General features: G+C 36.1%; 1 protein-coding gene across 1 annotated transcript in view; it reads left to right on the forward strand.

The window, feature by feature from the left end:
* Nucleotides 1–16,716, forward strand: part of HCN1 (hyperpolarization activated cyclic nucleotide gated potassium channel 1) — a 320,367-nt gene that overhangs the window by 261,400 nt on the left and 42,251 nt on the right. The window contains exon 5 of the mRNA XM_072951061.1: nucleotides 2,688–2,834. Coding sequence (XP_072807162.1) covers nucleotides 2,688–2,834 — 147 coding nt within the window. The remainder of the gene's footprint in view (nucleotides 1–2,687; nucleotides 2,835–16,716) is intronic.

Genomic DNA, 16,716 nt, shown 5'->3' on the forward strand with positions numbered 1-16,716 from the left:
GAGATTACTACGTAATTCACAAATTCACTGACCATGGTCCGATACCTCTGTTCTTAGAATGTACTCCTTTTCAGTGCCACCACCGTTTTCAAACTTTATCCTTCTTTGGATTCTGATAACCAGGTTTTTCTGGTTTTGCTCTCACATCTTGCTGGCTAATGTCAGTTCCCTTAACTTGCTCAACCTCTATGACTCAACCACTTTTAAAATATAGATTCCACTTTTTCTTTTTGTCTCTCCATTTGACACATCCTTAGTGATCCCTTAGCCAGTGACTGTGTGTATATTTTCTCTTCTGACCTAAATACAGGCATTAGGATGCACCATGAGCATCTTAAACTTAGCTTGTCAGAAACTGAATTTCTTTTCTTTCCTACTCACTCAAATGTACTTCCGTATGTCCTGAGATAACACAGTACTTGGCATATAGAAATGGTTCTATATTTTAGTGTCTGGAGGACCTGTTAAAACAGACTGCCAGAGTTTCTAATTTGGAGTTTCTGATTCAGTAGGTCTGGGGTGGAGACTACCTACGAATGTGCATTTCTAGCAAGTTCCTAGGTGACGCTGATGGTTTGGTAATCATACCTTGAGACCCATTGGTACACAGCAATCCACTAAAGCTTGTCAAATCCATAATTACTATGAGTAAATGGATGTTTAAAAAATGTAAGATAGGCTCAGCAATCAGATGAACCCAGTAAATGACAAGAAATTTTCACAGAACTTTTGTCTGAAGAAGCAAGGAAGATCTTTGGTGCAACACTCTCATACTATAGATTGGTAAAGTAAAGTTGAAAGGGATTTACTGATTTCTGTGAGGAAAAGTAACTAGACTGGTTTTTTTTTTTTGCAGTCCAGCTGCAAATCAACTTATCCTACACAGCAATCTTGTAGAAAAGGCCACTGAAGTGTCTTCTCTATGGATCAGCTGCAGGAAGGCTTGAGCAGGCTGAATCCCAGGGCTTCAGGGGTGGGCATCCTAGGTTAGAAGAATTACAGATTCTGACCTTCTCAGGAAAAATTAACCCAGTCCTTCTCAAGTGCATACTAGAAGCCACTTACACACAATGACAGTGACAGCATTGGTGTCTAAATTTAGAATGCCTAAGTCGTAATCAAGTTGCTTCAGAGAGATATGTGTATGTATATATATATATATATAGGTCTGCAGGCTTTAAATACTTTAGGGAACAGTCTGGTGACCAAATAAAGGAATCTGATGACAAAGTTGTATTTCCTTTGAGAATACAAATCTCTAAAAGGGAATGTCCAAAAATATGAATGTTATGTGTAAGGAAAGTATGCACAAAAAATTGAAGAAATACAATACAGTGGATGCTGTTTCTCATTAGCTGTATATTATCAATTACCAATTACAATTACAATAATTGTGGGCAAGAAAGGAGTCTGGTCACCTAGATTTTCTAGTCTGAGCTCTGTTATCAGGAAAAGATTTGAGAAAAAAATTTCACAGATAATACATTAATTGTGTTGTGTTTAAGAAAAGAATTTTATTCCATTATCTTCATCAAGTTTTATTACCTACTTTTTTATTTGTACTCAATTTTATCATCTGTGCGATGAAACTCATTTTGGGGGCTGTAACTAAATTTTTCAAAACGTGATCCCATGACTCCTTCATTTGAAACATCAAGGGACTGTTTCTCAGACTTAAATGTGTACAAGTCATCTGGGGAATCTTTCTAAAATGCAGTTACTGATTTCATAGGTCTGAGGTAAAGCCTGTTAATTCTGTTCTAATAAGCTCCCAAGTAATGTCCATGCTTCTGTGTTTCGGTTCGATTTGCAGGGATTTTTTTTTAAGTGTGTATGTGTATGTACAAGAGTACGTGTATACATTTACAAAGGCAGATACCTCAACGGCATCAGTATCTGGAGTTAAGCCTGCAAATTTGCATTCCCAAAAGACAACCTCACCCCAAATTTTATCAGCCATCAAATTTAAGAACTGCTTGTTTAAATGAACTTTAATGTCTAAGTCAAGTTTCAGCTATAAAATTATGTGGATCTAGTTTCATCTGGTATTTTTCTAAGTCCTAAAAGGAAGCCTGACATTTTCTCTTAATTTATAGAACTTCAGTGTTGCTTGAGTATCTATGACTTGCAAACGGTTGCCAAGCTTCCTGCCTCCAGATTCAAGTTTTAGTTGGGTCTGATCTTTTGATGTAAGATCTAAGGTAGAGGCTTTTGTGCTACTATCCATAATTTTGAGATTCTTTCTCCAAATAAAGAGCAAAACATCAACTTCATACCTTTAGAACACAGCTACAAAAAAAAAAAATAATCCAAAGACAAGGCCATCACATTTTTTTCCTTGCCCCATCACTGGCTTTTCTGGGTCTATACCTGTAAATTCACTCTGTACTCCTTTCATCCTTCTTTTCTATAACGTCACAGTTCCTTTCAGAAGGTGTTTACCAAAACAAGTTCTTTCTACAGTTTGTGATATGGAGTAGTTGCATTACTACTGTGAGGAAAAATAAGTTACATTATAAGTAACTTAAAAATAAGTACATTAGTTCCTTCTCCTTAAAGGATTTCTTCTTTTTGCGACTGTTATTCAAATGTTATTGAATATAGCACGACCAAGTAGCATCATGATTCCTCATGCAGCCTAACAGTGTTTCCTAATTTCCTAATTTCCCTTTTTCCTTTCCTTACAGTATAAGCAAGTGGAGCAATACATGTCATTCCATAAGTTACCAGCTGATATGCGTCAGAAGATACATGATTATTATGAGCACAGATACCAAGGCAAAATCTTTGATGAGGAAAATATTCTCAGTGAACTCAATGATCCTCTGAGAGAGGTAAGATTTATGACCCTCAGTCTCCACTGTGCATGATCAAGGTTTATTTTCTCTTTCCCTGGGAAATCATCATGTTTATGTTTTGGCACTACTCGAAAGAAAAATTAAAACTTAATGTTAAAACATCTTTTTTGCCCTTATTCTCTCTTATGTTCTCCCATTTACAGGCATTTATGTTAACAAGACTGGACAATTGGTTTTCCTCTTGTGATTCTCAGGATACTGTTTTATTTTCTGTGTCCCTAGTTACAAGATTCCTTCTTGTGCCCTCGTTGTCCATATCTTCCCAGTCTCCCACTCTATCACCTCATGCTCACATAACTGTATCTTTAACTTCTTTTTGATTTTTACTTCCCTCCTCTGTTTGTTCTCCCTATTTACACACTGACCTGACCTGTTGTGAGTAGTTCGTTTCCTGTTACCTCATTAAAACACTTTGCAACATCAATAACCACCTTTTTGCCTTAAGTCTCCTTTCCATCCCTCGCTGGACGTCTTCCCTCCACCCGGTGGAATGTTCAGGCCACCCCTAGGTTAAAAGAACAGTCTCTTGATTGTTCGTGTTTCTTATACAGTTTTGCTCTCTCTCCTTTCTTTTACTGCCAGCCTTCTCAAAAGATTGCTCTATAATTATTGCATTGTAGTTCAGTCTCCACTTTACTAAAATTGTTTCCTTGGAAATTATCAATGACCATTCAATCATCAAATCCTTTGTCTTTGTGCCATTGGTGGTACTTCTAAACTCTTAATAAAATACATATCCTGAATCACTGTTGGAGACTTCTTTAAAACTGGACCATCCCTGAGCCATTGTCCTTATTTATTTATTTATTTTTGCATGTCTGTATTATTCTTTTTTATTTAGTTCATCTCATCTTCAGTTCTGTAAATTTGAACTCCAACTTCTTGCCATCAGCTCTGTTTTCTTAAAAGCTACATGATCTCCCCTTACCCTGTGTATATAATAAACTGTGTACTGAAGTCATTATCCTCTATCACTAAACCACTCGTCTTTTGAAGTCTCTCTCTGTAAATGTTTTAGCTATTCTCTCAAGTCATTTGGAATGTAAAGTTTTAGCCTTTTTAAAAAATCGTTCTCTGTTCTGCACATCCACCCAATCACCAAATACTGTCAATTCACTGTGACAATACATCTCACTCCTATCCCCTGTTTCTTTTCCCAAGACATAACTCTAAACTTATTCCTGACACATGGACTATTGGCACTGTCCCCTTAGTCTGCCTTCCAGCCTTTGGTCTGTTTTCTCTAACTACCATTTAAAGCAATGATGCCAGATTAATCTTCTTTTATGTGTATGAGCTAGTCATGTCTCTGTTCAGAAACTTTCAGTCTTTACATTACAAATTAAATCAAATGTAGCCTCCTGAGGCTCATACTCTGTCCCTTCCAGGCCCTGATCCTGACTAAATCTCCAGCTTTACCTTCCCCTGCTGTCCTACATGTTCCAAAGTGGCCTACAGCCAAACTGTACAACTGTTTTGCGAAAATCAATTCTAATTTCTCAACTTGCATCATATGTTTTCCAGATATGTTTTCATCTATTGGCAAATCTAGTTCAAATAGTATTTCTTTATCTATACCTTCTTTGATTTTCCAGGTCAGATCTGGTCCCTCTTTACTCTGAGCTCCCAGTGCACTGAGTCTGTTGCTCTCCTATGCTACTTATCCATTCTGTCTGTTATCACCATTTGTTCACATTTGTTTTCTCCACTTCTGCCGTAAAAGTTCTTTAAGAGCAAAAGTCATTTAGTCTATAAATTTGTCTTGAAATTCCTAGTACATGTTGCATATATCAAATTCTCAATAAATATTTTCATTCCAACAAACATCTTTACCATTTACAACCATTCGTAAGTGTCTGCATCCATTCAGCGGTGAATATCTGCTATTGATTAGCTTGTTTTCTCTACAGAGTCCTCAATCAAATATGAATGTACAAATCTTTTTTGCTTTGAGAAGTATAATGCAAACCTTTGCATATGAAAAGAATAATATGTCATTTATAAAATCTATCAGTATGCTCTGCTTTATCTCGTTGTTGAGTCACAGAGTTTGCTTTCAATCCAAATCCCTTTCACTAAGAGGCAGAAGCTCAAGACACTTGAACCAGGTTGTGTTCTCAGTGGCCGGGCGGGATTCAAAGGCAGGTGAGGACCGGCAAAGGTAATGGAAGAGACAGGATCAGGGATTAAGGTCACGTCAGTAGACACGAGGATACAATAAAACTAAGAGTTTATTTCAAAGAAGCAGGGAGAAGGAAGGATTCCAGCTTAAAATGTCATTGAGGGAATACTGAAAGCTGACAGAAAAAGTGAGCAGAAAAATAGACCCTAAGAAGCTGCCTGCTTACATGGGAAGCATTCCTCTCGATGCTAAAAATGCTCAAAGTAGTGTAAAATCAGAATAAGAAGAAAATTTTCTTAATAATGTGTGTGCTATTTACTACTTTATCTTGCCACACTTTAATTTACTCTGATTTTCAGTGGAAAAGATTTCCACTTTGCATTTTTGCCCCCTTAAAGACATATGTTCAGTTTTCTCAGTTCCTACAACTACTCCATCATTGAGTTAGAAAAAAAAATTTTCCTTATATTTTCAAATGCTATATAGTTCAGTGTCTCAGCATCTTTTACCTCAACTTCTCAAGTGCACTCACCATTTTTTATCCCTATCTTTGATCTCAATTAGCTCAAATGCATGCCATCTCATGGCTACCATATTGATTGATGTACAACACAAATTTAATGTTACTTTCTTCTTAGAAACTAACCATAACCTCCTATCCCCTTCAAGAAAAGGTCCAAACTGCTTAACATAGCACAGGAGATGCTCCATGGCCTGCCTGCATCCTCATTTCTCTACATTCATGCTTCATTGACAGGGAATTGTTGATAATTTCCTGGGGGGAAATGTTGCTGATTGCCTCTTTGCCTTTCTTCATGCTCCCCTCTGTCTTCACTCCCCTCTACTCAGCTTACCTTCAACTTTCCATCAGACACTCTTACCGGACATGACCTTCTTCAAAAAGTTTCCCTGCTATTCTCTCCCTATCACTGTATTTATCACTTGTCAGATTATTGTTTGTCTCTTTCAAGCCTATGAGCTTCTTGAGGATAAAGACTGTGTCATAATATCTCTGGATCTCTAGTGATTAGTATGTGGTAGGAACTCATTAAATATTTACTGAGTGAATGGTCTTCAACAGAATCATGAATGAAAAGCAGGGTAAGAATTAGGGATACTTAATAAAATTAGAGATCCTAGAAGTAGAAGCATGAAATGCTCAAACACTTAACACCTTAAAAAGGTGAAAGAAACAATGTTCTCCATGAGTTCATCTGCTCGTCAGCTTTTGCTTTTCTAGCATCAGAATCACACGAAAGCCTAAATTTAATGTGACATCGAGTTAAGATTTTATTAGAAGGAAAGCAGAAAGAGTAGAATAGGACAGTAAGGAGAGACATTGGCAGAGGGCTAACAGAAGTCATCATTTAAATAAAACCTGGATCTAGAAAGACCAGACATACCCGATGCAGAATCTTGAATAAGAACAATGGAAATATGTCCTGTTCGCTATTCAATTGAAATATTATGTACCTGCCCTGTTCAGGTGAGAGTGGTAGATCACAAGAAATATTTTATAAGTAGTAAAATACATTACTTAAAAATAGTAAAATATATCATTCCACCTTTCCAAAGCTGTATTCCAACTTAGAAAATAAGGCATTAACTTATGCAATGGTGTATTTTGGTCCCTGTTTTGCCTCTAGTGTCTAGAAAAGTGCCCAGCACATAAAAGACATTGAATGATTGATAAAATGAATGTCAAATGAATGAAACTAGGCTATTTAGAAAGAGAAAGCTAGATTTCTTGATATGTATTTTGTAATAAAAGGTTAAAATATGTGCTTTGTATACACATACACCATGTATAATTGTTAATCATATATTCAATTTTAAGTCAGCAACCATGTGATATTTTAACAAGACTTTTAGCTTAAAATGCTTCATTGTCCAGAAGGCTCATTTTTATGAAAGTATTTTGCATAATTTGAGATGCTAATGTATACTTAAGGGCAATGATTTCTGCTAACCCAAGTCTGGGTACTCAGGAATGTATAAAAGTGAAGGACAGATCAAACTTCAAATTCTCAAAAACTTATACAAAAAAACCTATGGCTTAAAAATAAAGAAAGTAAAATGCAATATTTATGAATGTAAAAATTATTGTACACTCATAATCAAGTAAGTCTATATTATGTTATATTCATTTTATTCTCCAGTCTTTCTTTCCAGTGTGTTGGAATGTTTTTATATATGAAGGATCTCTAAGATGTAAAATGGCAGAAAATTTCATTTGTGTGACCTTTGAAGACTCTTACAAAAAACTCATATCATGCATATGCAAATTAATTCAGCTTGTGGATATTTTGAAAGCACTGCTTTATTGAGAGCATTCTTCTACTTCCATTTCTGTGCAGAAATTAGGTGATTTATCTTTTTCATACACTGAAAACAAAGTGCTGAAATGCCTTCAACAAACACCTGGCTCATTCTTACTGTTCAGGTCTCATGGATGTTACCTCCTCATCTAAATTAATTCCCTCACAGTCATTCTCCATCACATCAGCCATTTTGTTGTATACACATCACTCTTTGTCTTGTCATCTCTTTTTACTTAATTGTCCACTCTTCTATAGGAACTCAGGATCCAAGGAAGCAAGGACTTTGTCTTTCTTGATTTTTCACCGTTGCTTCAGCCCCTAGATAGTTCATATTAAATAATTACTTACTGGATAAATGAGAAAAGGCAAATTAATAAGGATCTCACACTTGGCAAACCATCTCAAAGAATCATTGATTCTCAGAGCTTGGAGAGAGCGTTTTATAGACAAGTCAGAGGTGGTGGCACTAACAAGAAAAGTGATGCCCAGAACTATGAGGTTCTGTGGCCAGGCAGCTTCCTTAGTACCACTTTAGATGATACTATGGAGTATCTTGTCTCTAGTATATAACAAAAGGATGTTGGCCTTTTCAGATTCCTCTGTGATTTTATTTTGATATCTGCATCATAAGCCAGAAGTTTCTGTCTTGAATGTGGTTGTTTTTGTTTCCTTTTTAACTTTCTCGAGATTTACACACATTAATGGTTTATTGCAGAGTCCACCTGGTAGTGGGGGAATATTCCAACAGAGTACCATTATCAAAGGTATAGAAGTGTTTTGTACAGTGTCTGTAATCTAATAAATCCATGGAATAGATAGAAATAAGTACTTCTTTTCTTAGATTGCTATGCCAGTTTTGCCTAGAATATTGCCAGTGGCTCACAAAATAAAAGTTGCTGGATTCCTTGTCCAAACCTCAGCAGTGAGCCACCTCCAGGTGTAGAAGATTCAGAGGGACAGATAAATCAGTGTATTCTTCATCCTCAGTCTAGACCATGTGACCTGAGTACTGGCTCTACTGCATTGTCAGCAGTCTGGGAAGAGATTGTAAAGTCATCATAAAAAATTATCTTTGTTTCGCTGTGAACTAAAATACATGGGCCAGGAAGTAAAGGAACAACTACAGTTTTCTAAGAAAAATACTTAAGATGGTACTCAGAAGCTTGGAATTTTATGTTAGAGCCACTGTTTTGTGATGCATTCATCATCCGTCGTCTGCAATCTTCACTCTCCAGTTACTCTGTGGCTGTGTCTAGTTAAAATTCTGAGACTGCAAAGCTGGACTTCAGTGATCTCTAGGAACTTCCTCTCCTTCCCAGTTGGTACCTGTCCCAGCTTTCTCTGAAGAGCTCTCCTCTTTCCTTTCCCTCCATCCATGTATGATACGCTCCTTTTCTCCCCGGCTGCTCAGAACTGTTCAGTTTCAGTGTTTTGAATAGTTTAAATCCGCTTTATGGTAGTCTCAGTGCCACTAATAGTTCTGGGTGTACCTTCAGTTATATATCAAGTCCTGGGTGAAAACCTACTATGGTGGTTAAGGGCAAAGCCCTGGTTCCACCAGCCTCTTTTAAATCCAGCTCCACGACTTACTGTGTACAACTTTGGGCTACTTTGTAACTTGTATGCTTTTCCACTTTCCGCATTTTTAAATATGAATGAGGACGATAACTACCTCACAGCATTGTTATAAGATTGAATGAGCAAAAAATATAAAAAGTTGGAAAAGTGCCCGGCACACAGTAAGTAGCCAGTGCAATTTAAGTCTTGGTACTGCTATGATTCAGTGCAGAATAGAATATGTCCCAGCCCTCATGGCTCTTACAGCTAAGTGAGAGTCGGAAATTTAAATCAGCAATTACAACTGTGTATAAGTGCTGTGAGAGGGTCATTCAGAGGGCGTTAGGCCTTACACCGGAGGGACACCGAGTCCAGGCTTCTCATATGTCTCATTTCTTTCTGAATTTATTCATGAAATCTGCTAATAGGCTCTGCCTCCATTTTAACAGCCAGTCTTCTGGAGACAGTGTCTTAGCCTCTAAACTTGGCATTGAAATGTTAGGATCAGAGACTGATGACGCTTTAGTAAAAGCAGGCAGTATCTTTAAAACTAAAAACTAATTAGAAAAATTCAGTGAACCATCCCCTTCTGCTTATGAGAGCCTGTTGGAATGTGTACAGAGTAAGGTCTATTTTTAACATGATCGGATTTATACTGATTTGATTAGAGCAAAATGGCAAACTTAACAGTCGAGAAAGAGGTTAATGCCCTTCTAAGTCTGTCTCCTAAGTTCAGAACTGATCTATTTTTAAACAATGGAGTGTGAAGAGCCGTGGGCTGAAAATAGGTACAGATCATGTGTTCCAGGAGAATATAGGACGTCAGTATATTTCATTTTCACAGAACATGAATTGGGCTGAGGTCCTTCTGACCTTTAAATTGTCGAATAGACTGTTAAGGAAGAAACCATAATTTGCATGAGTATTTATTTAATGTGATTCAGAATCATTTTTTTTAAAGTATATACTTGATTTCTTTAAATGCCTTCTGAAAATGTGTTTAGTTAAGATTAATTAAAATAGACTGGAATCATAGTATTGTAAAGCTATTGTGTGATCTTCTAAATTATCAGATACTTTTGTAAGAGACACAGTAACCAAAGGCTAGAAAATTTATGTAAGTGGCCTGGTCTTGGTCACATTACCAAGCAAAGAAGTTGGGTTATCTTCTCTCTTTTGACCTAGAGCTTTTCGACTTCATCTCTAGTTTCTAGAAAACAAACAGACAAAAACAGTTAATGATTTCTTAATGTGTGCAAGGTATTGACCCAGGCGTGATGGGAAGGTAAATTGTAAAACGTGGTTTTCAATCTCACAGTGCTTACTATATGCTTGTAGAGACAAGATAAAAATACTTTTTAAGGAAAACTACAAAGGAAAGGTTAAAATACATTACTAAAAATACAAGAAATGTAGGAAGTCACATATAGTTAATTGCCAGAGAAAAGCAGACTACACTGAAATTCAGAATGGATTAAAGATTGAAATGTATGGACCTGGGATCATAAAACTCTTAGAAGAAAACATAGGAAAAAGCTTCTTGACATGGGTCTTGCTGTAATGATTTTTTTTGGATCTGATACCTAAAGCACAAGCAATAAAATCAAAAGTAAAAGGTGATACTACATCAAACTGAAAAGCTTGTGCACAACAAAAGAAATCATCAACACAAGAAAAGACAACCTATGGAATGGGAGAAAAATTTTTGCAACCCACACATCTGATAAAGGGTTAGTATTCCAAGTATATAAGGAACTCATTCAACTCAATAGCAAGAAAACAAATAGTCTGATTAAAATGTGGGCAAAGGACCAAGAAGATGTTCAGATGTCCAGCAGGTGTATATGGAAGGGTGCTCAGCATCACTAATATTAGAGAAACGCAAATCAAAACCACAATGAGATAGCGCCCCACACCTGTTAGAATGGCTATTATCAAAAGACAAGATTTCATGAGTGTCAGGGAAGATGTGAATAAAAGGGAATCGGGCACCTGGCAGTGTCATCAGTGGCATGGGTAGGATGGTTTGTGTCACTGAGCAGGAGCCAGGTTACTGGGCCTTTTCCCTGATTTCTCCTAACGGTGCTTCGCTACTCCCCACCTCGCCCCCCGCCATTCAGTATTTCCCTGGATGTCAGTGCTTATTTCTAGGACTTCAAAAATTGGTCCTATGCTAATATTGTATAATTCCACTTATGAGGCCCCTGGAATAGGCAAATTCAAAGCAACAGAACATAGAATAGAAGTTATTGAGGATTAAGAGGAGGGAGAAAGGGGGAGTTAAGAGTTTAAAGGTTACAGAACTTCTGTTGAGACTGATGCAAACGTTTTAGGTATGGATAGTGGTGATGGTTACACAACATTGTGACTAGACTTGTGAGTCGTATACTTGAGAACGGTTAAAACTATGAATATTGTTATATATGTTTTATACAAATCTAAAAAATTAATCTTATAAATTGGCACTCAATTCTGTATCTAGTCCTGATCTCCAGAGCCATTTCCATCTGCCCGTGACTCTTGTCACCTGAATGCCTGTGATGCTTCACACTCGATACAAAAACAAAGAAAATCCTTTTTTCACATAAGTAAAAAAATTTTTTTGAATTTATGTCACTCCAGACCTGAGCTCGGTAGTTGTAAGTGTGTGAGTTGTGTCCCACACCTCCTCAAAGGGATCCCAGCTGTATCTGGATCATAAATATTACCCACACCACTAAGCTAAGTTGCTCCCATCAGCTCCCATTACCACCATGTCTTGGCAGATACCCAGAAGGGGGCAGCTTCATCCTGCCTGCCACAGCCTAAGTCGCTGTATTAGTTTGCCAGGCTGCGATCACGAAATACCACCGTGGTTTAAACAACAGAAATTTATTTTCTCACATTTCTGGAGGTTGGAAGTCCAAGATCAAGGTGTCGGCCAGTTTAGATTCTTCTGAGGCCTCTCTCCCTGGCTAGCAGAAGACCACTTTTCTCTTTGTGTATCCAGTTTCCTCTTCGTATAAGGATAGTGGTCAGACTGGATTAGGGCCCATTCTAACAGCTTCATTTTAACTTCATCCCCTCTTTAAAGATCCTGTCTCCAAATACAGGCACATTCTCAGGTACTAGGAGTTAGGGCTTCAAAATATGAATTTAGAGGTGTCACACATGCCTGCCAACACATGCAATGCTCCATACAAATCTAGCTAAAGTGGCAAGTAAATGAATGTGTAATACATCATAGAATTCCTGCCTGGTTTTAGGGTGTGGCCTGATTTCCTCATGTCCTTTGTAACATGTGCACATACTATTACGTAGGGATTATTTCCATTCCTGACCTGTTGATGAAGAAGAGGAATTTATGTGGATTATATTGTAAAATGTCAAATAAAGGTTTTTATCAAGTTCTCCAAATCACCTCTCAGAGTTAAATGTTCTAATTCAACATACTATCTGCTGGTCCTGTTTTAGCAAAATTTTTTAGTTTAGCTGTCTGATGTATTTGCTGTATTTGACAGTCCAAATTAATCTGTTTCTCCCTTGTCAAGTAGGCTTACCTCCTATTCTGCAGATGACTCTGACACCTTGCTTACCGCTTGCCGGCCACTGAAGCTGTGCTCTGCTGGTGTTTACACAAATCCTAACTGAGCTTCAGCCTGGGGTTCCAGAACCAGGCAGAGATATGAAGCCTCTAATGAACACTGTCGTTGTCAATACACAGTTTTTTGATTTAGAGTTTTTTTGGTCTGCTTCTACATCATTTTCTTTCCTATATAAGCAAATTTAAGTGAATGCTGAGAGAACTTTATGTCATCTGCTGACATCCTGCATGGTACCTAACTGAGTAATATGTTCCTTTGTTCTAGGAAAGCAAAACAGTAGGACTATGCTAAGACCAAATTAATTTCAAACTTCGTGTGCATTCATATTGTGAAGTTTAAATGTGATTTATTATCTCAAAACCAAATTAGATGCTTCTGAGAACTGTAACTACAGAAAACGTTAAAATGGTTGAATCTGTCTCTCAATATTCAGCTTGTTCTGAGCTATCCTTTGCAAACAGGCAGATTTCATTCAAGCCACTTAATCATACTTTGCCATTTGTATATGCTAAGATTTTAGGCTGATTGCTTTTTAACTCATAATTTGAAGAGACTATGCATCTAGCAATTGATGGTATAGCTGAGTTTCAAAACAAGAAATCGTGAAAAATGCTAAAGCTTGCCAATATTTAAGAGGCCACTGCAGACAATTTTTCTCTCTCTATTGAATTTTTCTTAATAAACTATGATTAACACAAGGTGGAATATTGTGTAGCCATTAAAAAGAATAGCAATGAGGACTATATCTCAAAATGGTAAATATTTTATACTATTAAAAGTAGGGAAAATAGAAACAAATATTGAATGTGTATTATGATTACAATTATATTAAAGTGAATAGAGATTATATTAAGAGAATATATAAATGTATTAAATTACTTTCATTACAGTGAAAAAATATAGAGATTTTTTTCTTTTACATATTTTAAAGGATATGTGTATACTCATTTTGTTTTTAAAGATGTTTTTAAAAATACAATTTGTTTGCTAATAAGAAAAATTGATTACTCTTCTTTAATGAGATGGAAAACTACAGTAAACTAAGATTGAATCTCCCTCTATTAATTCATCAATCCTCATTTTCTTATCTCTAACTCCATTAACTTCCCCAAAATAAATATTAAAGGTAAGTATTTCTTATCTTTGAATTTTATTATATTATTTTTATATTCAAATTATTTAGGGGTTATAAACACTGTCTTGAAAAATAAGACACATTATCTCAACTAGAGAAACAGTATATCATAAATCCTCCCTAATAGAGACACAGAAATCAGGGGAAATGCTTTGAGTTTAAGAGATTGAAGCAGGTACCTAATGTGTTAGTCAATATTTGGATAAATGTTTATAACATTTTCAAACATTAAGATTTGTATGGGTTGATTTACTTACACATGCAGTCAACCATCTTGCAATTAAGAAGACAAACTAGCAGATCAGTATAAGCCAGTTGGAAATGCTGAGGAAATTTTTTAAATTTCCCCCATGTGTTTCCTTTAAAAAAATGGAATATGTAATTTACAATTCACCTTCCAAATTTACTATACCATTAGGACAGCTTTATTATAAGAATCTTATCTTTTATTCATTGACTTTAGCCAAAAGGAAATTTCACTAAGACTGTCTTGTCATTTTTATCTTCTGAATCCCTGCACCCATTATGATTTTGATATTTAATAACCGGTTCCCACTCAACTTTTTTTTTAATCTGACCTAATATCTTCTTAACAAATTACCTTGAAGTCTTTCTTTGAAATTTTATAGAATATATGGTCTTTACCATTCATTTGATTTTAACAGATATTGTTTTATAATACAACTGTTAGTTATAATGGTTAATAATAGGTAACATTTAGTGAACTTTGTTAAGTGCTTTACTTGGTTATTTAATTTAATCATCACAATTATCTATGATAGAGTTGCTAGTGTTATCTCAATTTTACAGGTGAAAATGTTAAGATTGAAGAGTATGGGTCACTTACTACAGTCACCAAGTCAGTCAGTTTTGGAATTAGGGATTGAGCCCATATACAGACACACACACACACACACACATACACACACACACACACACAGGAGAGAGAGATTCTGCCATGTTTATTTTATTCTTTACAGTTATCTTATAATGAATATGTACCTATATTATGTATCTTGCTTCTTGAACTATAAACTTTCAGATACTGCTTTATTTTAGGAACCATGGTTTCCACATCTGACTGCTTATGACTCGGAGTGTGTTATTAAAAGCACAGCTCTTGAGTCATATCCCCTGAAGATTTAGATTCAGATTCTCTGAATCTGGACTGGAGCCTAGTAAACTGTACTTTAGAAAAAAATGCCATAAATATATCCAGAGAGGAGACTGCTGTCTTTGGTAGGTCACTGAAGCCTTTTTTTTTTTTTTTTAATCGGTGCTGTCTACTTGAGAGCCATGATAAGGGTGAGGTCCCACAGACTCATCTTGAATATGTTCTGTTATTTCCCCAGAACAGTTCTGCAGCATACCAACAAACCCTGACTTTACCCGACTCTGGGCATTTTCTATGCACCCTGCCCTGTGTTGGACCCTTCAGCAGTCGTTTCATAAGAGCCCTCACCTAGGACACTAAAGACTGCTTAGACGCTGATATGGAGGCTATTTTATTTATTGCCCACAGACTTCATGTAGTGGTCTTGAAGGTATGATTGCAGATGGCTTCCTTAGAACTTTTCAGTGAGGTCTCTTAAGAAACTTTGGTTAGCAATTTTCAGATATTGATTTACTCTTCATGGAAGTCTTGGGATCTAAATTTACTCTTTCCAGGAGTCAAAGTAAACCACATTTTACTCTTCTATGGAAGTTTCTCATTCTGTTTCACCTCTCTCTTCAAAGTTTAAATAAATGTCGAAAAATTATTCTTCATGTTTTTCTTGCTGAGTTCTTCAGTAAATAACATATTTAACATGAAGGTTTTAAAAAAAAATCTAGAGCTGAATTCTGTTTGCCAGTCCTCTTACGTATTAAATCATGTTTGTTCTATGGCAGTGTTCTCCGTCCAGTAGAAATGTAGTGTGAATCACATATTTATTTTAAATTTTCTAGTAGTCACATTTAAAAATAAAAAGAAATATGTGAAATTAAGTATAATAAATTTGTTAACTAAGTGTATTCAACATATAATTTCAACATGTAATCAATATAAAAACATCATTAATGAGATGGTTTACATTATTTTTTGTATTAAGTCTTCAGAATCTGGTATATTTTTAATAATTACAGAATATCTCAATTGGGATGCTATTTTTTTTTATAAAAATCCTTGATCTGTTTATAGGTTTCATGAAACTTACAGTTGAAAATGCATATTCACCTATCCAAGCTTTTCCAAACAATTTAACATTTTCTAATAGCTCAGTTACCAGCTTTTAACTCTAAACTTAAATGGTGACAGTGAAACCTATGAAAAATTTATTTTCTCAGTCACTCTTGCCACATGTCTAGTGGTCACTAACTCCATGTCGCTAGTGGCTACCATGTTAGACACTGTCACTCTAGGAACAGACTGTTTAAATGCTGTTAAATATTGGGCTCACTTCCCATGTGCTATGTGATTTTTGTGAAATGACAATCTCTTTTAAGCTCATTTGGCTCATCTATACTGCTGGGTTAATAATATAACTATTTCATGGGGTGGTTGTTATCATTAAATGAGAAAAGACAAAAAACATTCAGTAAGTATTAGTGATCATCATCATCACAGCCATACTACATTTAGACCAATGGCACTTACCCTGTTGCTGACAATGGCCCCTTTGGAAATCTTGTGAGCACTGCCATCTGTCTCACATGAGACAGAGGGACAGTATACACCTGTTTGTGTGTAACTTCCAACAGGTTCGGGGCAGCTACCTGAAGCCTAATACCCTTGTCAAGTATCTTCAGGCCCCAGCTTTACAATGCGTGATTTGTATTAACTGCTGTACGTATTCAGCCACCAGTTCCCCATCATGCCCTTCATCATTTGTGTCTATGTCATGGGGTTCTCTGAGGAAATGAGTTCATGTTGACTTGGAGGCTTATTTATCAGTATACTCCAAGTCATTTAGTTATCCTTTAAGATCTCATTTGTTTTCTTGCACATTTACCTTTTACACTAATTTCTGATGAAGAGAAAGTGCTTCTTATTTACCAGACATGTAAACGAATGCTGATAATTGAAGATAAAATTAGATTAGTACGTAAAAGAACCATTATATTTCTTAGTTTTCAAAATAATTTTGGGGTAATTATTGTT

Source organism: Vicugna pacos, chromosome 3 (genome assembly GCF_048564905.1).
Source record: "Vicugna pacos chromosome 3, VicPac4, whole genome shotgun sequence".
In the NCBI taxonomy this organism is placed as follows: domain Eukaryota; kingdom Metazoa; phylum Chordata; class Mammalia; order Artiodactyla; family Camelidae; genus Vicugna; species Vicugna pacos.